Genomic DNA, 17,728 nt, shown 5'->3' on the forward strand with positions numbered 1-17,728 from the left:
AAATATTTCAGTATCATTTTAAACAATATAAATAATTTCTGTGAGATTTTAGTTTTAAATTCACTGCTTTACATCAATACATTTCCCTCCCCCACTATCAACCCCATGCTGGTAGAAAAATTGTATGAGCCAGCCCACAGAATAAATCAGTCACAATCGGGCCCCCTCCCTCTGGCTGGCACATTCCACTCACTGCAGAGGGGAGTTTTAGGAATGTACCAAGAGACTGGTGTTCATTGTAGCAGAATTGCAGTGCACTGGACTGTACAGAACTGGGTAGCATCCACACTGTCTATGAGGGTGCGGTCCGGCTGCACTGAGAGCAACAACACTGACAGATAGAGAGAGAGAGAAGGAATAAGAAAGAAGAGGAGGGAGAGATATCACCACAAGAGGAATACAGCAAGGGTAAGAAATAGAGTGAAATGGAGAAAAGAAGGTAAAATACGCTCAGAATGACAAAAATAGACGTATACAGCTCTGTGGTCTTTTTTTATGCTTCTTGATCTCCATTAACTCCTATTTTATACATCGTTTTAATGTATTGTTATCATTTCATTTTTATATCTGTTTATCTGTTTGAGTAGCTGTGATTGTCATTTCTGTATCTGTATCTGTATCTTTTTTTTTTTTTCTGTCTGCAACACATGATTTCCTCATCCATATATGCCTAAATGTTACATTGAACCAGATTCCATTCAAAACGGCTGTTTTTCTTCTTCATTACTCAGAATAATATGGTATATTACATGTGGTGATTAGATCCCTTCAAGCACATCCTATGTGCAAAATGGGGCCGGCATGCCCCAATACACTGCTTAAATCCTATTCAGAATTATGCTACTCATAGACTATTTTATATATATATATATATATAAAGAGAGAGAGAGAGAGAGAGAGATGATCATGAATAGCTCTAAATCTGTTTATAGAAAGATTTCCAATGATCTTCTCCTGGAAATTAAGGGATTCAGGATGATGAAATGTGTTGCTATCAGATCATTGCAATCAAAGGTGAGGTTTTGGTTTTCTAGGGCAGCAGCTTTTAGCAAAGCAGTAGTAAATAATACCAAGGGAGGAAAGACAGGAAGTGAAGCAGAGGGTATGAGAGTCTTGGACCACAAGAAGATGCTTCCATTAGAGACTGCATGTGCACTATAAACAGACTAATAAACAGACACTAACAATTAACAATAAGGTTTCATTTGTTAGCATTAGGTACTTATCATTTACTAATACATTATTTATATCAAAAGTTGTATCTGTTAACATTATTTAATGGGTGAGCTAACATAACAGTTGTTTTTTTTTTTTAAATGTTAATAAGCGTCAATAAATACTGTAACAGATGTTTTGTTCATTGATAGTTAATGTTAGTTAATCTATTAACTAAAAGGACCTTGTTGTATGTTGTAAAGTGTTATCCTCTGATTCTCTAATAGTGGTAGCATCATTAAACCAATTACATTCTTCTTTAGATTTTTTTTTTATTTGCATCTATGGTTTTGTGTGTGTATGTGGCAGGATGAAAGGAGACACCCCTGTGAACAGCACCATGAGCGTCGGTCAGGCCAGGAAGCTGGTGGAACAGCTGAAGATTGAAGCCAGTTTTTGTCGGATCAAGGTGAGGGTTGCCATGCAAAATAACCAGAAAATGTGACAAACAGGAATCAGATCAGTGGGAATCCTGCCTCACTCTCAGAGAAAAGGGTACAAAAACTATCACTGGGGTGGTACTTTTTCAAAAGGGACACTTTTGTACTTTTTAGGTAATAATATGTTCACTTTAGGTACTTATATGTATCTTTAAAGTACCAGTATTGACTCTTTAGGTACAGAGGTGTGCCTTTTAATAAGCTACCGCCCCAGTGACAGTTTTTGTACCTTTGTTTTTTTTGAGAGTGTATAAATACATCTTATTATACCAGCCTGTACGTAGCAGACTAATTTGTAATCAGATGTGATCAAAGATCTGGAATCAGGTTAATAGGTTTGACCTAATTCTCCAGTCCCCCTGGTAAAGTGTGTCCTACAAGTAGAATTTGAAGCATTCGACAGTCTTTAAGCATTGACCTCAACCTTGCATTTCACTCATATAATGTTCTATTGAAATAAAATGCTGTTTTATCCATAATACGAAGGTGCAGTTTATTAAGCAGAACACTACAGGCAAAACCAGTGTTTTTCAGGTGCTGGTCAATTTTGAAATTATTTTGTATCCATCACTTGTCTTCAGTTTAGACTAGTAGAAAGAAAAGACTCAAAATACCCATTCAAGTGTTCATTATATTACACTTTATTTCTGTCTGTATAGTGTCTTCAGTTGCAAGCATGTTTTCTCAATTTTTTTTCCCTCATGTGCAGAAATCTCAGTGGCACTTACATACATTAAACTGTGTCCTGAAGGTGTTTACAAAAGAGCTTGTTCATATAACATTTGCCTGATTTTTGTATAATTTTTTTAAATGATGTTTGACAATATTTTCTGATTTATGGAGTGATCCAAAATCCTCTCTGTAAAAACTCAACAAAACAAAACAAGATTTTTTGTACTTTTAGAAATGTATACAAATTAGTGCATATTTAATTGAAACAACATTTCAGAAAACGTATAATACAAAACAATTATCTTAATTTACTGGGGAAAGGTGATATCTATTTGTTCATTTCTTTTTACCTGATTCACCTGCAGAAATCGATCAGCTAAGAATCAATAACTGTTGTAGTGCTTTTAATTTCAGCACTGATAATCTACCTGAATTCTTAGGTGTCTAAGGCAGCGGCGGACTTGATGGCATACTGTGATGCCCACGCATGTGAGGACCCTCTCATCACCCCTGTGCCCACTTCAGAAAACCCGTTCAGGGAGAAAAAGTTCTTCTGTGCTCTGCTCTGAACAGGACACTGGAGGGGCAGAATTAGTCTCATTTAGATGATAATGATTTATGTACGCACATCACACAACACAACACATTACTCGACACAGCAAAATAAATCCCAAATTGAGCTTTAATAAATGCAAATCTCAGCAGTTGACAGCGCCAAATTGACAAAAACATGCTTGTGAGAATATTTTTACTCTCCTGTTTTTTTTTGGGGGGGGGGGGGGGGGGCTTGTTCCTTTTAATTAATTTCTATTTAAATTAAGGGGACGAAATAACATCAAGATTGATGCAAACTGATTAGATGAAATCACACACTGATACACACATATGCAAGCACAGTTTTTTAATTGAGCAAAAGGAAATAGGTGCGGGTCTGGATATTTCAATGATTTCAAATATTATTATATTCAAGACATTCGTTGTGTTCTTCGCATAGCAAACTCTGGTGATTTACAAATTCTTTATATATATTTAGATTTTTTTTTTTTTTAATGTTTTGCCTGAGGTGGCTATGTACTCTGGTAGACATTTCTGATGAACTGGTAGAGCTTCTAAAGTTTAGATCATTGTGAGAAGGTGAAACTGCTGATACCTACACACAAATACCACCAGTGCACAGCGCTCCTAAAGGGATTTGTTATTTCCTAATACCAATAAAAATTTTCTGACCACTTAAACAAGAGGTAGAGGTATCTAGTCTCTAAGAGTTGAAAATTAACTTAAAAGACGAATTATTGGAGAAAAATGTAAAGAGAATATTTGTCAAAACTTGTGGTCCCAAGTAATGGATTAAATAATGCAGACAGAATCCAATGAATGAATGAATAAAACTTTTAAACACAAAACACTTATGTGTACCGCTTATTGAGATTCAGAAGAAATCACTACTGTTTTTGAGGAAATTTCTATTTTTTTCTTTTATTCAGCAAGCACGAAAAATCATCAGTGACAGTAGATTTATGTTACAAAAGATTTCTATTTCAAATCAAAAACGTAAATAAAATATACTTTTCAAACTTTCTAGTTATCATTCTAGGATCACCGTTATTACAAAATTAAGCAGCACAACCATTTTCAACTTTGATAATAAATGTTTCTTGTGCAGCAAATCAACATATTAGAACGATTTCTGAATGATCATGAGACACTGAAGACTGGAATAATGATGCTGAAAATTCAGCTTTACTATTACAGAAGAAAAAAAACATTTTAAAGAAATACTAAAATAGAAAAGCTATTCTTATATATTTCATAATATTACTATTTTTACTGATAAATTAAATGCAGCCTAGATGATTATGAGATACATCTTAGTCTTTAAAATGTATTAACTACCGCAAACTTTTTAACAGTGGTGTAAGCTCATGATTTTTAATAATTCAAATCAAAACAGGTAATTCCACTAGTGTAACAACAGGTTGAGCTGGATTAGTAAAACGGTTTTTCATTCCACATACTCACCACACACCCTATCAATTATTACTTTTTGGATAATCTGATCAAAAAGAAACAAAAATGCAAAAAAAAAAAAAAAAAAAACATCTAACAGCAACAAATGCCAATCAAGATGTATGAAGTGGCTTAACTATGCAGAAAGAATCAGGAGTACGCTTCTTTTGGTACACATGAACAAGTAAAACAAATCCAGATTTTTATTAAGGCAATTTAGTGGCTGGGGAGCATAAAAACCATGACGAAATGATACCATTATGCATCTGATCATCTGGGTAATACATATTACAGAACAGTGACAAGTTCACATAAACCTTTAAAAGTGGCACATTTTGGACATAGTCAGTTAAAACTTTCAAACATCATAAACAGAGAAGGGGAAAGACTTGTAGAATGATTTGTGTTGCTTCTGGCAAATGTGTTTTTGGACTTCTGCTGCATGTACAGCCTGGAACGGAACTGCATATGCATGGATTTTTGGATGATTTTGTGCCACACCCCCAAAACCACAGATCCAGTGTGAATGATGATTGAACAACACAAGATGAGTAGTTAATTATTACACGTGTACCTATCTAAAAGACCTTCTAGTGCAATAATTCTATGCTAAGAATTAATATCAATACATCCACAAATCATGTCCAAAAAGTTGAAATTATAAAGTGAGGTAAATGTATTTCACATAAAAATATGTGCATGTGTGTGTTGGGGGGTGATATAGGACAACAACAAAAATTCCACTACAGGAAGGAGTCACACCACTCTCTCAGACAGCTGTAACAGTCGCCCTGCTGTTTAGTGTTGGCTCCACAAGTATCCTTCAACCATTCCCGAAACAACTCTTCATCTTTCCTCAGCACCAAGAACTGTCCGAGAACAACATATGCCTATAGGAAGAAAAACAAAACAAAAAGTGAAAAAGAAAGAAAAATTAATAGTTTCAGTTTCATGACTACAGAGTATATTAATGAAACATCTTTTTACATCATACCTTGTCAAAGCCCTTCTCTTCCAATCTCTTTCCAAGAACTTCACCGATTCCTGCGAGAGCCATCACAGTCTTCTCCCCCATGGGCTCCGCCACAAAGTCCTTGTGTTTTTGTGATGTCGACGACATTGTTGATTTGTATCAGAGAGGGTTGTGGGATTTTAGGTTGACTTTCTTCAGTGGCATAAGCAGAGAAACAGGACAAAAACATTGGTGTTAAAAGGTTTGATTTCTTCACAGCCAAAAACTAACTGCACATATAATTCAAACTAAAAGGAAAGTATAAAAATATATCTATTCAACTCCTGATATAATTTAAGCTAACGTTATTGCAAAAATGCAAATGTGCCTTCCCTGAAAATCAGCCAATATTAATATGTATCATAACACTGAGAAAGGAAAGTGAAGGTAAGTTGAGAACTAAAGTGAAAGCAAAAGTCAAAACTACACAAAGGATTAATAATACCATCAAAAACGCATCAGATAGATAACTAATAAATCAATTGTTATGAAATTATGCAGATGATAAGAGTAAAGAGTTCATAATTTAGTTTTTGCGGTCTCGCCTCATTTCTTCGCGGTCAGCGCCACACAACGACAGCTGACACACCATTCTCTGTTAATAATGAAAATAATAATAATAATAACCTAAGTGGCAAACACAACAGTATGAACAGCATTCTTAATCAAACGTGCAGCTGTATCATTGTTTATATCATACCTGCACACTATCATGGAGAGATTTCAATCCTCATCCGCAAACGGCGAGGGGCTCACACTTCACAGTCTCAATGCGCCCAAAAATAACACACAGCGCAGCTTCCTGACCTGCTCCCGCCTTTGGAAAGAACAACGCCACTTCCGCTCGAACAATGCTTCTGTTCAGAGACACGGACCCCTAGTGGCTCCAGCTATTTGGTGGAACTCAAATAGAAATGTAAACAGATTTATATTTTTATTTTATTTTTTACAACCAAATGAACACAAATTGTATATTAACAAGTTCTTTACTTGTAGAATGTTATTCTACAGTGTGAAATGCTTTAAAAGTGTAACATCCAGAATAGAATCTTCATCCAAGAATTCAGTACTTGTGCTAATGAAAACTCACATCCCACACTCACATTTCAGACGAGTTTGACAGTACAAGTCTTTTTTCTGATTCTGATTTTCTGCATAGACGGACAGGAGTTCATACTCTCAGATGAACACCAGGGGGCAGTGATACATTAAAAACTACTTCCATCAACCATGCAGACAAATAGATTTTTATGCTAAGTTTTTTTTTGTTCAGCTGTATTTTATCCTAATACATTTATTGCAAGACTACCTACACTTTTGAAGGGGATATTTCAGATGTCTCATGCTGATCATGCAGAACCATCATGTTATGGTCATGCATTTATTTATAACTCTTCCCGACGCCAATCCAAGAATTGTGCATACTAGCCTGGAATGAAAAGAGAGGTCAGCATGCTGACTTAATAAACTAGCACAGTCAAAAGGTGTCTTTCTTTTAGAAACAGTTTTTAATCTTCAACTGTACCACAAACCAGTTGGTTGATTTTGGTATTGTTAAACTGAATGATTTGATGTTGAATCAAGGGTTTGTGTAATGTTGATTGGCTTAGTCCTTTCAGGACGCTTGAATGATTTCATGATCAAGGACAGCACAAATTAGCACTGATTCTCTATGGTTCTCATTGATTACTCTCACGTCTTCTCTGATTTCTTTAACATACCGAGGAGTGATGAAATTATGTATTCCTGATTAAAAAAACTATCAGAACAACAAAAGGAAGAACACTCTTTGTCCATTGCCTGTGAGACTGTAGGCGCCAGTCAGAAACATGTCTTTACTGAGAATGAGCTCTGCTGTGTTTACAAGCTATCTGGAAATAAAAAGAGGAGCTTCACCCTGTATTTGAAAAAAAAAGTGCTGAATAAGTTTCAGAGCTCCACAAACATTCAGACAATTACACACGTAACCTTTGTGTTTCTACAAAATGATTTATTCAGCCCAATCAAAATATGCTTGTGATGTACTTAAATATTCCATATCCTCCTAAATATTCATTAAAACACCAGGACATGTTTTCCTTAGTGTTTCTACTGTTAGATCGTATTTCAGTTCTCCTGACAGCTTCTAGGAGACCACGTGGAAGCACAATCATTTGTATGCCGTGAATGTTTTTCTGAAGCATGGGTTGCTGTGCTACATTCAATGGACATTAGAACTAGGAGATGGAACTTTATAGTGCAAAAGACAAGCACATAATGGAAATACAAGGTAATGAATAGTTTGAAACCTTGAGGGTTTTATATGTTTAGGGATTTGTTGTTTATTATTTTGAATCTGTGCTATTTCTTTAGCTGTTTCATTTAGTCCTGATTAATAAAGCAGTCTCACAGAACTTTCAGAGTCTATTGTAAATTCAAATAAAAGAGCCATTGAGCTGCATTTAATCAGGCTTAGCTGCTTAACAGCGAACAAAATTAGGGCAAAGGTTGACCAACTCTGTTGTCAAATAATATATTTGCACCAGCACTATATAAATCAATCTATTTTTCATTTATTGGTCTTTTTATAATAATACATTAAATTTTACACTTTACATGTAGAAACCTAATTTACATACAACATGGTATAAATATTTTGGTAAACAGTAGAATTTGAATATAGTTTTGAGCATTGAGGAAATAACTGAACTGCACATTGAGATTCCTGTTAACTCTTCTGTTGCTAAAGATCTTTCTAAGAAAGAAACTAAATACCCTCAACCCCCCAAAACTTGTTTATGGAGGTCTGGTACAGTCACGAAAACAACAGGGAGGAGAGAGATTAAGGCAGTAATGTCAGGCTCTTAAGGTGGACTCTCTTAAATGCTACAAAACTGGATTGTCCGCCTGAAAAACAGGTCAGCGTACCCCCTTAGTTGTTCGTTTTTTTAAAATCAGGCCATCGAGAGAAGATTCATACTAAATCTGTATTACTCATTAAAGCAAGAAAGAAAGCGGAATAATATGCCAGTGACTGACAAAAAGAGTAACTGGTTCAGTTTTACAATTGCGCACGTTGAAATCGATTCACGGTCGTGGATGATTCCTGAGCGAATCGTTCTTTTGAATCGGATCTTTAGGAGTGACCGTAGGATTTGGCTGATTCAGCTAAAATTACTTTAACGAACCTAAAGCAGAAATGTAGCAGACGAAACTAATAAAACATACTTGAAATGTGTTGGCGAGCCAGTTTCATCATGATGCAAAGAAGGTTGTTTCAAATGAATTGTCCAAAAGAATCGATTCGCGGAAATGTTGTAGGGAATTTCTAGCTTGGAAACAGGTTTTGTGTGGCCCGCCCTTAACTGGGAGGAGAAACTCGGAGCTGTTTGTATAAAAGCTGTATTGAGCATCACTGTGAATACAGTCACGACCAAAACCACCGAATCCCAGCAGGATATTTCTCATCAAATATCATTTAAACGAGGATTCCCCTCATTATTCCAGTGCAGTTGGGTAAGGTTGGTTTTGTTTTAAATAAATGTATTTAACGTTAGTTCCTAAATTTGCCGGTGTCCTGGTATTTAACGTTACGTTACGGGTATCACGAGCCGTACTTTTGTGTTTATTCATATTTAGAAGCACTATTACATTATTATGTTTTTTCTTTATTTTATTTATTTAACTTGTTTATGATTCGGTTAATGCTGTTAATTCATTCAGCCTGAGTGAGTCAGTAAACAGGCGCACACAGAACTGGACCAATCCGGTTACAAACTGCAGTTACTTCAACCATACGTCAGCGTTGAAGGTACTTTGAAAAAAACTAAAGATTTAAACGATTTGATACTGTGATTTACAACTAATGCTTTAAAACCTTTAGGCCTTTGTCTAAACGGAATATTGTTTTAATATATATATTAAATTTTTATTAACGTTAGATTCGATGAGAATAGATCTGGTGGTCTGGCACCCGGCATTTGGTTGTTATGTCTACGGTCGCTGGAGATTTAAGATGGATTAACTGTTGGTTTTAATAACAGAGCCCAAATCTTTTTAGAACGCCAAGTTTGGGATATTAGTACATCAGTTATAACTTTTTTATTAAATAGTCATCTCTGCTTGAATTTTTTTTTTTTTTGATGATGCAACCTTCAGCGTATCTTGCCTGCTGGTGTCTTGTACAGGGTTGGCAGGTTTTTACAGCAAAACCCGCCCAATTGCTACTCAAAACTAACCATAAAAACCTGTTCTGGGGTAAAATACGCGTATTTTGACGGGGTTCACCCCGTACAAGCAGACCAACCTGCGGCAGCAGTGTTAAAGCAGCCCAATTACTTGGCAACTCTGCTTGTCCTTGACATAAAACGTATGTTTCCTGAACAATTCTGGTGCTGTGCCAATAGTTAGTGCTTGCAGCTAAGCTGATTCCTTTTGTTTTCAGGACGGTCGACATAAACTGACAAAATGAGCAACAATTCTGAAGTGGATATGAAAGATGTGGAGCTCAATGAGGTGGAGCAGGAGAAGCAGCCTATGACAGAGAGGGAGGCTGGAAATAGTTACGCTATCTCGCCTGTATCTGAGAAGAATGGCATTGTAAAGGTGAAGATTCCAGATGAGGAGAGCAAATTCACCGGGTTATCCAAAGAAGAGCTCATGAAAGTAGCTGGAACACCAGGGTACAGAATGCCCCTTTGGTTAAACCTTATTTTATTTCAGTTAGACCTTGGTGTGGATTTTCAAGTTTGTAGGTACTAACGATTTATCACTGGTGTTTTTTTTCCCCTCTCTCTTGAATAGGTGGGTTAAAGTTCGTTGGGCACTTCTTATCCTGTTCTGGCTTGGTTGGCTGGGCATGCTAGCTGGTGCGATTGCCATTATCATTCAAGCTCCTCGATGCAAGCCCCTCCCTGAGATGAACTGGTGGAACTATGGACCACTGTACCAGATTGGAGATGTGAACTCTTTTACAAAGTCTTCAGATCTGAAAGGTAAAGACAGGTGACTCAATGGACCAACATCCAAGCAACCAAAATAGGAGGGATGGGTTTGCAGGGATGGGTTAGTTAAGGGATTAAAGGCGGATGTCAGGCTTTAAACATGTTCAAACACATTAATTGCTCTGTACTTACACTGCTGATTCGACAAATCTGGTTTCCTCCCTTATCCACTTCCATGCCATCCTGTTTGCTCAGCTCATATACCAGTCTGTGGACTATGTTAAAGGAATATCATATTGATTTTAAAGGAATGGTGGCAGAACCTCATGTAATGTGTTTATATATTTAAAAAAAATAATAATTATGTGAGGTACAATGAAGTCAGTATTAACATGAATGTGATCCATGATCTTAAACATTCCACATTTATTTTATGTCTTTAATGTTTTGCAATATTGCATATTTATTTCGTTCTGACTGGTTACCTCTCAGGTTTGGCTGAAAAGGTTCAGGCGATGGATGAGTTGAAGGTGAAGGGTCTGATCATTGGCCCGATCCATGTGTCCAGTGCTGACGAGCCTGAGGAACTGAAACTGACTGAGATTTCTAAAGAGGCTGGTAATCTGATACAGTTTCAAGAGCTCATTAAGGCTGCACACAAGCGAGGTGAGTTATAGTTTGCACTATAAATGAAGCATTTTCTACTTGAGTTATCTTGTTTTTTTGCAATCTGACTCACTGTCTGGATTTAAATAAGCAAAATGTTGCAAAACGTATATCAGAAATGTATTAATCACTGTAATAATGATCCAAGCAGTGTATAATCAAATAAATGCTGTTTCATTTTGTCAATAGATAGTTCCACAAAAAAAGCAGCACTAGCAGTTCAGCACTATATAGAAGCTATTTTTTTATTAAATGCATTTATTTTTTGTTCACTTCTAGGTATCTCTGTTGTTTTGGACCTGACCCCTAACTATAAAGGCAAAGAGCCATGGTTTGCTGATGCTGTCAGCACTGTGGTCAAACTTGAGGTATGACCTTGACTGTGAGCAATAGATCTGGATAATTTCTTAATTTTCTTAATCGACATTGTCACTTGAAATTGATTTGTGCACTTGTGTTTTCAGAGTAATAATTGTGACTTTTGTCTTTGCAGCCTGCTCTGATCCATTGGCTAGGAGAAGGTGTAGATGGATTCCTCTTCTACGGTGTCGAGAAGGTTTCCACTGCAGCCCTGTCCCTTTGGGAGGATGTTGAAGTCCTAATCCACAACCAGACGGAATCAGTGGAAAAAAAGAAGTGAGCAATCCATAGTTGAACTTTTACATTTTATCAGTGGAATCTTTTGTGAGGTAAAGGAGCAACTTTTACAAACTGATCTCCAGTCAAGGGGACACTAGTGGGCCGTTTCTTTTTTTGAGATTGTGTAGCCAACCAAACAGCTCCACATGCTGCTTATATTAATTGTATTGTTTTCTACACTGACTTTTCTTGCTTTTTTCTTTCCAGGGTCTTAATTGGTGTTACGGAACAGTCCTCTCCTGATGATATAATTGCTGTGATGAACAAAACTGGTGTGGACCTGCTCCTCACTGGTGCTTTAAGAACCACATCTGCTCTGGATGTTGCTCGTACTGTTGATCGCCTGTATTCCACTTACGGTCAGACCAGACTGGCTTGGAACATAGGTGGGCGTGTTGCTGGACACCTGGCTTCACTGGTGGGGTTTGTCAAAGTCAATTTGAGTTACCTGCTGCTGCTCACTCTGCCAGGCACACCAGTGTTTAATTATGGGGATGAGATTGGACTGCAAGATGAGGTGAGTGGACGTAAGAGAATTTACACAGATCCAGATTTTTTCCAAGAGCAGATCCTAAAATGTTGTTACCCTTCCATTTAGGTGACCCAAAACCCCACCATGGTATGGGAAGACTCTCAAGAAAATCTGACAGAGGTAAGGAGCATATGCACACAGTGCTGAATCTCCAGAATGACCCTATTTAATGTTGTGACTGGCAGCTTTAGTTACATTTTCATGTTTTGTCTTACAGAGCAAGATGGATGAAATAACCACTTTCCGTAAGTTCTTCAAAACCTTGAGTGAAAAAAGGTCGAAAGAGCGCTCTTTGCAGCATGGAGAATACTTGCCTTTGTTCAGCTCGCCCTCCGCCATGGCCTATGTGCGAAGCTGGGACCAGAATGAGCGCTTCATCATTGCACTTAACTGGCACTCAGAAGAAAATGTCACTCTTCATCTAAAGCATGCTGAGATCCCTGAACATGCTACTGTAGTGTTCAGTACTAGTGATGATAAACATGCTGATGAAGTGCTTAATCTTGCACAACTAAAGCTGAAGCCAGAACAGGGTATAATGCTGAAGTTCCCTTACACTCCCTGAAGACACATTGTAAACCCGCAGTTAGTGTGAGGATGTTGATATTACAAGCGTTTGTTTGGCCATCCTGTTACATTATTTATCCTTTAGTACAAAAACACTGGCATATATTATCACATTGTACTGTACTGTTACATGCATCACATGCACTACATGACTACTAAATTTGGTTGAGTTGGTAGTTTTATTTTATTCTGTTACTTGGAATACATTCCATAGGAAGAAAAATGATTTGTTTTTATTTGGAACCTTATGTTTTTTAGTTTCTAAAATGTAGCGCAATCCTACACACAAAAAATGTTCTAAACTTCAATGGCTGTTCCTGATATGTAATGGCTAAAAAGATGCATGAAAATGAAAGCTGTTGACAATAAATTAAGTGGAGCAGTTCATCTTTGTTTTTTGTTCTGTCATTGTATTCAGGTGGGGTTCCCTCGTCTGTTTTCATAAGTGTTGCCAGCATAATGTAACGGAGACATGGCTGAATTATTAAAATCTACTGCCATAAAATGGAGCGCCTCTCATTGTCTCCAGCATAGCATTATATCAGGTGTCTCTTCTGATGACTTCTTTATTTAGAGTTATTCATTATGCATATGGAGAGCACAGTCTCACCTGGCTATTTTAACTCATTACAGATTTATTAACCCCTACTGAGATCGGCTCAGTGCCTAAGAGTGATAAGGGAAATTATATCAAGTGTGTATGATGTCTGAAAAAATAGACCTAATGATCACAAGAAGCAAAACCTTTTTTATGAAAGATAATATTTTGAAATTTTAGATCTAAAAAAGATTCAAATTTGATTAGTTTCCTTTTTGTGTCCTCTACCTTTTCACAACTCAACTTTTCTAGGTCAATTACTCATTTTGGACCACAAACCTGACCAAGAACCTAATAGCACTGACCATAAAAAGACGTAATTACACCAGCAGACTCTTTCTGTTACATGTTGCTAGTGTTGCATCTGCAGGATGCGCCTGTCTCTTTAAGAACTGCTCTCTTCGAGGACTCCCTGACGCATTGCAGGTGGCTGTCAACCAATCAAAATACATTTCCTAGGTCAGCTGACGAGCGCCATCAGACTTCTATATATAAACTCTCCGGACCATTCATTCAACTCTGAAAACCACTTTTGTGTGCTATGGCGTATGAGAAGAATAATACAAAAATTGAAAATTAAACAACGCCGTATAATATATCGGTTAACATTATATAAACGAAAACGGAACAGTTTCACCGTGCAATTTAGAGTGCGAAAATTTCAACTACGAGGCGGAGGAAGACCATAGTAACAGCGTTGTTGTCAAGGAGTGCGGCGTCCCAATTTGGACCAAAGTACCAAAGCGTAGTGATATTGACATTTGGGCGCACAGCAGCAGAAGATAGTGCTCGACACTCGCACGGGTGGAAAGCAAACGCTTGGGTTTCCGTTTAATTCCTGTACGTACAGCCTAACGTGGTTCTCACTCAAATACGATGGTAAGTTACTTTATAACTCTTTACCCTAATAGCTAAAGTGCAGCGTAGCTACAAAAAATGGCTGAGCGTCCATGGCGAAGTGATGAGTGTAAATGGGCTACTGTTAGCCTAGCTCCTCGAGAGCTAACCGTCATTCAGTTGAAAGCGCGCGAGCTCCTGGGCTAACGTCACATAAACGGGTTACACACAGTTTTCTCGTTGTACAATAAACAGCTTTATCGCTTTCGGTGTGACTTTTTGGAGCGCTTCCTCTAATCGCAAATGGGCGTGAGATGTTTATAGAATAAAATGCGCTATACTAGCACATCCTTGACTGATTCCCTGTTGCTAGCTCTCCTCATGCAGACAGCAGCCTGGAAAGCATCGATGATGGATGTTAAGATCGCCCTCATTTACATTAGACAAAACCCGTGTCGTCCCTTGTGAAAAAATAGCCTTTGCTTCTAATATATCTGATCTGTCACAACGTGTTTGTAATTCCCTACAGCATGCGCACTAACGTTAATCCATTCAGCTGGTCTTTAAGTAACTGTAAACCTCATTATGGACAAATTAAACAACACACTATGATAATGTGTTCAAATACAACAGGATAGTCTGCCTTTTAAAGCGTTTTGTAATTTTCTAATTCACAACGCCAGAGCTAGGCGTTGTAGTCATGAATGACATCATCAAACTTGTGAAACACAAGGTATCAGGTGTTAAACACCTTCCGTTAAGTTTAAGACGCAAACAACACAACTGAGCTTCAGACTGATTGAAAACATTTGAAGACATGCCAGTGCTATTAAAATAATAACTTTTTTCTTTTTATGTCCTTCCTATAGGCTGATCAGCTAACAGAGGAGCAGATTGCTGGTATGCGAGATTAACCTTTGCTTCAAATCGTTATCTTAAACCAGCAATTTGATGATAAACGTATTATTATTATTGTTTTTCAGAGTTCAAGGAGGCCTTCTCCTTATTTGACAAAGACGGTGATGGCACCATCACTACTAAAGAGTTGGGGACTGTCATGCGGTCTTTGGGCCAGAATCCTACAGAGGCAGAGCTTCAGGATATGATCAATGAAGTTGATGCTGATGGTGAGGAAGCCCTTCCACAAATAATGGCATGTTAGAATAGCTCTTCTCTTTTTCTAAATCTGTTGGCTTTTTCTGCCCTTCAGGCAATGGAACAATTGATTTCCCAGAGTTCCTTACAATGATGGCCAGGAAGATGAAGGACACCGATAGCGAGGAGGAGATCAGAGAAGCATTCAGAGTTTTTGATAAGGTATGGAAGTGTACTTGCTTATAAATGCTTCTTATTGAAGTTATTTCTATAGAAAAAAAAAAGTGGAAGAATGTTCACCTGTCTCAATGACTAATGCTTTGCAGGATGGAAACGGCTATATCAGTGCAGCTGAGTTGCGTCATGTCATGACAAATCTGGGGGAGAAGCTTACAGATGAGGAAGTGGATGAGATGATCCGGGAGGCAGATATTGATGGGGACGGTCAGGTCAACTATGAAGGTATTTCCATATATTAATTTAATTGATGCATTTTTTTTAATTATGTGAATTTATATTTTGTCTGAAACGCTGAGCTTGTGTTTAAGGAGATTGAGAACATTTCTTAAAACGGACACCAAGAAAGGCTTTAGTTGTAGTTTATTCACTGCAGAGTAGTTGTGAAATCAGTTTATGAAGAATTGCATGTTGATCTCATACTTTATTTTTTTTACCCTACAGAGTTTGTGCAGATGATGACAGCAAAGTAAAAACTGGAAACCAAAAGGAGCAAAACAGTGGGCAGCACTCTCACTGTCAACCTTCAACAAGCATTCACAACCCAGTCTCTTACTCCTGTCCATTTAGTTTTGATCTCCTTCACTTTCCCTTAATTTGATCAGTCCTCTACTCTGCTTGTTTTTCCAACATGATCTCCTGTCAGCTTTTTCCCTACATTATCTGGTTTTCTTTGGAAGAAAATATTTACATGCACAACAAAGTTCAAACCTTGCATATGATGGTGATGATAATAGCAGTGTAACACATGTATCATTATTTTAAAGATTGTGACATGGTATATGGACAAGAGCAATGCATGCTTTATTTACGTTTGGCATGTTTCTGTGTTTTTTTTTCTTCTTCCCAGCTTGCCTCTTTTTCTAACTTGCTAGTTCTCCTTTAACTGCATGTTTCTCATGCAACCTCTGCTCAGTGGTCTTAGAACTGTATGGTGAATAACCATTCATGGTTAATCAGGGGCTTTATATAACAAAATGGCTCAAACTTCCATGTCATAGTGTGATTGTTTTTGTAAGTGTAGAACTGTGTGTCTGAGCGAGTGTTGGGTTTAAAGTGGAGCCACGAAGTACAGTTTACGTTTTGGTATAGGGCTTGTTCTTTAGGGACTGCATAACTAACGAAACTAACGAAAATTAGACAATCCTGTGTAGAATAATCCGGAAATGGTTATTTGGGGACCAATTATTTCAGTTAGTTTGCTTATTTGCCCCCTTTTTGTATTCTTTCAGAGAAACATGGTGGAAAAAGGCTTTGACCTTCTTTCAAACTCACATTTTCTCACTAATTTCACTACCGCAAAGCAAATGCCACCTATTTGTTCAAGACTGGTGTAGAGAGGTTTAATGTTTGGTTGGAGCTCTATTCATGTGGAGTTTGTACTGAAGAAGTAGAATAGTTTATACCTTATTATACAGTCTTACATTTTGATGCTGCACTTGATGTCCTAGTCAGTGGACCATTTCTGTCTAGGGAAAAATATTACATTTAAGCTGTGTGTTGGTTCTTCCTGCAGGCTGTTCGATATATTTGTATACATCAAAACACCTGCATATTATGATCTTTTTAGGATCTTTTCTCATAGAAACCTTTTTGAACAGCATGTTCTCCTCTTCCATGGTCCTGTCGTGGTTCATGCACAGTGGCAATTGGGATGGTGCGAAATGCTTGTCGTCCAGTTAGACTGTGTTCGCCATGTTGGTGCAGCAACTGCTGCCTTGAAACCTGTGAATGCAGGTGCTTTGAATGAAATCCATTTTTTGTAACTGTATAGACCAAGGTTAAACAAAACAGCGCTTAATGGTAGAATCACATTCATTATGGTGGTAGTGTTGCATCTTCTGCCCCAGTTCTTAATTTATTCTACTGTTGTGTTTTCTTTTTTTATGATCTTTATATGCAGTTTTTTCATTCTGAGATCTAAGTTTACTGTCTGGTTCTTTTTTTCCTCTCTCTTCTTCTGCCCATAAGGTAATATAGTAAAACATGAAAGGTTATGCATTCCATTGCAGAACTCTGTTTTTCTTGCGAAATAAACGTATTGGACCTCTGTTTCTAAATTACCTCGTTTTGTTCATAACACTGTTGCCTATATATCTGTAAACCTGCATGGGCTTATATTAAAAAAATAGTGTAAGAGAGTCAGAAAAGTGTATTTAATGTATATCTATTGTGTTTATTGTCATTTGTTTGCACAAGGCAATATTAAGCTGTTTTTTAATTTTGAATTGAATTTTTAGTCCATTTAAGAACCATAGTGTCTACAGCATATCATCTAAAAAAACACAT

General features: G+C 37.3%; 4 protein-coding genes across 6 annotated transcripts; 3 read left to right on the forward strand and 1 right to left on the reverse strand.

Moving 5' to 3' along the window:
* Positions 1–247: 247 nt before the first annotated feature.
* On the forward strand, positions 248–3,125 carry LOC132130676 (guanine nucleotide-binding protein G(I)/G(S)/G(O) subunit gamma-3). Its single transcript, XM_059542456.1, has 3 exons — positions 248–408; positions 1,525–1,624; positions 2,768–3,125. Exons 2-3 carry the CDS (start codon positions 1,526–1,528, stop codon positions 2,894–2,896), a joined length of 228 nt encoding a protein of 75 aa, XP_059398439.1. The 5' UTR covers positions 248–408; position 1,525; the 3' UTR covers positions 2,897–3,125.
* Positions 3,126–4,496: 1,371 nt separating this feature from the next.
* Positions 4,497–6,190, reverse strand: LOC132130675 (barrier-to-autointegration factor). The gene is made up of 3 exons (XM_059542455.1): positions 6,047–6,190; positions 5,329–5,499; positions 4,497–5,224 (listed from the first exon to the last, which is right to left on the reverse strand). The coding sequence occupies exons 2-3, from the start codon at positions 5,452–5,454 to the stop codon at positions 5,078–5,080; spliced, it is 273 nt and encodes a 90-aa protein (XP_059398438.1). The 5' UTR covers positions 5,455–5,499; positions 6,047–6,190; the 3' UTR covers positions 4,497–5,077.
* A 2,526-nt stretch (positions 6,191–8,716) lies between these two features.
* Positions 8,717–13,057, forward strand: LOC132130671 (4F2 cell-surface antigen heavy chain-like). 3 transcript variants are annotated; one of them, XM_059542450.1, is made up of 9 exons: positions 8,717–8,841; positions 9,770–10,007; positions 10,129–10,319; positions 10,761–10,934; positions 11,214–11,302; positions 11,428–11,570; positions 11,781–12,090; positions 12,172–12,225; positions 12,323–13,057. In XM_059542450.1, the coding sequence occupies exons 2-9, from the start codon at positions 9,793–9,795 to the stop codon at positions 12,668–12,670; spliced, it is 1,524 nt and encodes a 507-aa protein (XP_059398433.1). In that variant the 5' UTR covers positions 8,717–8,841; positions 9,770–9,792; the 3' UTR covers positions 12,671–13,057. The 3 variants fall into 3 exon arrangements, with proteins under 3 accessions (XP_059398433.1, XP_059398434.1, XP_059398432.1); XM_059542451.1 differs by having other exon boundaries at positions 8,823–8,846; XM_059542449.1 differs by lacking the exon at positions 8,717–8,841 and adding an exon at positions 9,556–9,694.
* A 762-nt stretch (positions 13,058–13,819) lies between these two features.
* LOC132130674 (calmodulin-1) lies at positions 13,820–17,499 on the forward strand. Its single transcript, XM_059542454.1, has 6 exons — positions 13,820–14,149; positions 14,977–15,007; positions 15,091–15,234; positions 15,318–15,424; positions 15,529–15,664; positions 15,884–17,499. Exons 1-6 carry the CDS (start codon positions 14,147–14,149, stop codon positions 15,910–15,912), a joined length of 450 nt encoding a protein of 149 aa, XP_059398437.1. The 5' UTR covers positions 13,820–14,146; the 3' UTR covers positions 15,913–17,499.
* The last annotated feature ends 229 nt before the right edge of the window (positions 17,500–17,728 follow it).

The sequence above is a fragment of the Carassius carassius genome, chromosome 47, assembly GCF_963082965.1.
Source record: "Carassius carassius chromosome 47, fCarCar2.1, whole genome shotgun sequence".
NCBI classification, from domain to species: Eukaryota; Metazoa; Chordata; class Actinopteri; order Cypriniformes; family Cyprinidae; genus Carassius; species Carassius carassius.

What these genes read in the sequence shown, in the direction of transcription:
- LOC132130676 (XM_059542456.1), top strand. Translation starts at nt 1,526, where the DNA reads ATGAAAGGAGACACCCCTGTGAACAGCACCATGAGCGTCGGTCAGGCC. An exon ending in CCAGTTTTTGTCGGATCAAG is followed by an intron (nt 1,625 to 2,767) that starts GTGAGGGTTGCC and finishes CTGAATTCTTAG; the next exon opens with GTGTCTAAGGCAGCGGCGGA.
- LOC132130671 (XM_059542450.1), top strand. Translation starts at nt 9,793, where the DNA reads ATGAGCAACAATTCTGAAGTGGATATGAAAGATGTGGAGCTCAATGAG. An exon ending in AAAGTAGCTGGAACACCAGG is followed by an intron (nt 10,008 to 10,128) that starts GTACAGAATGCC and finishes TCTCTTGAATAG; the next exon opens with GTGGGTTAAAGTTCGTTGGG. An exon ending in GAATCAGTGGAAAAAAAGAA is followed by an intron (nt 11,571 to 11,780) that starts GTGAGCAATCCA and finishes TTTTCTTTCCAG; the next exon opens with GGTCTTAATTGGTGTTACGG.
- LOC132130675 (XM_059542455.1), bottom strand. Translation starts at nt 5,454, where the DNA reads ATGTCGTCGACATCACAAAAACACAAGGACTTTGTGGCGGAGCCCATG. An exon ending in AAGAGAAGGGCTTTGACAAG is followed by an intron (nt 5,225 to 5,328) that starts GTATGATGTAAA and finishes TTCTTCCTATAG; the next exon opens with GCATATGTTGTTCTCGGACA.
- LOC132130674 (XM_059542454.1), top strand. An exon ending in AACAGAGGAGCAGATTGCTG is followed by an intron (nt 15,008 to 15,090) that starts GTATGCGAGATT and finishes ATTGTTTTTCAG; the next exon opens with AGTTCAAGGAGGCCTTCTCC. An exon ending in CATTCAGAGTTTTTGATAAG is followed by an intron (nt 15,425 to 15,528) that starts GTATGGAAGTGT and finishes AATGCTTTGCAG; the next exon opens with GATGGAAACGGCTATATCAG.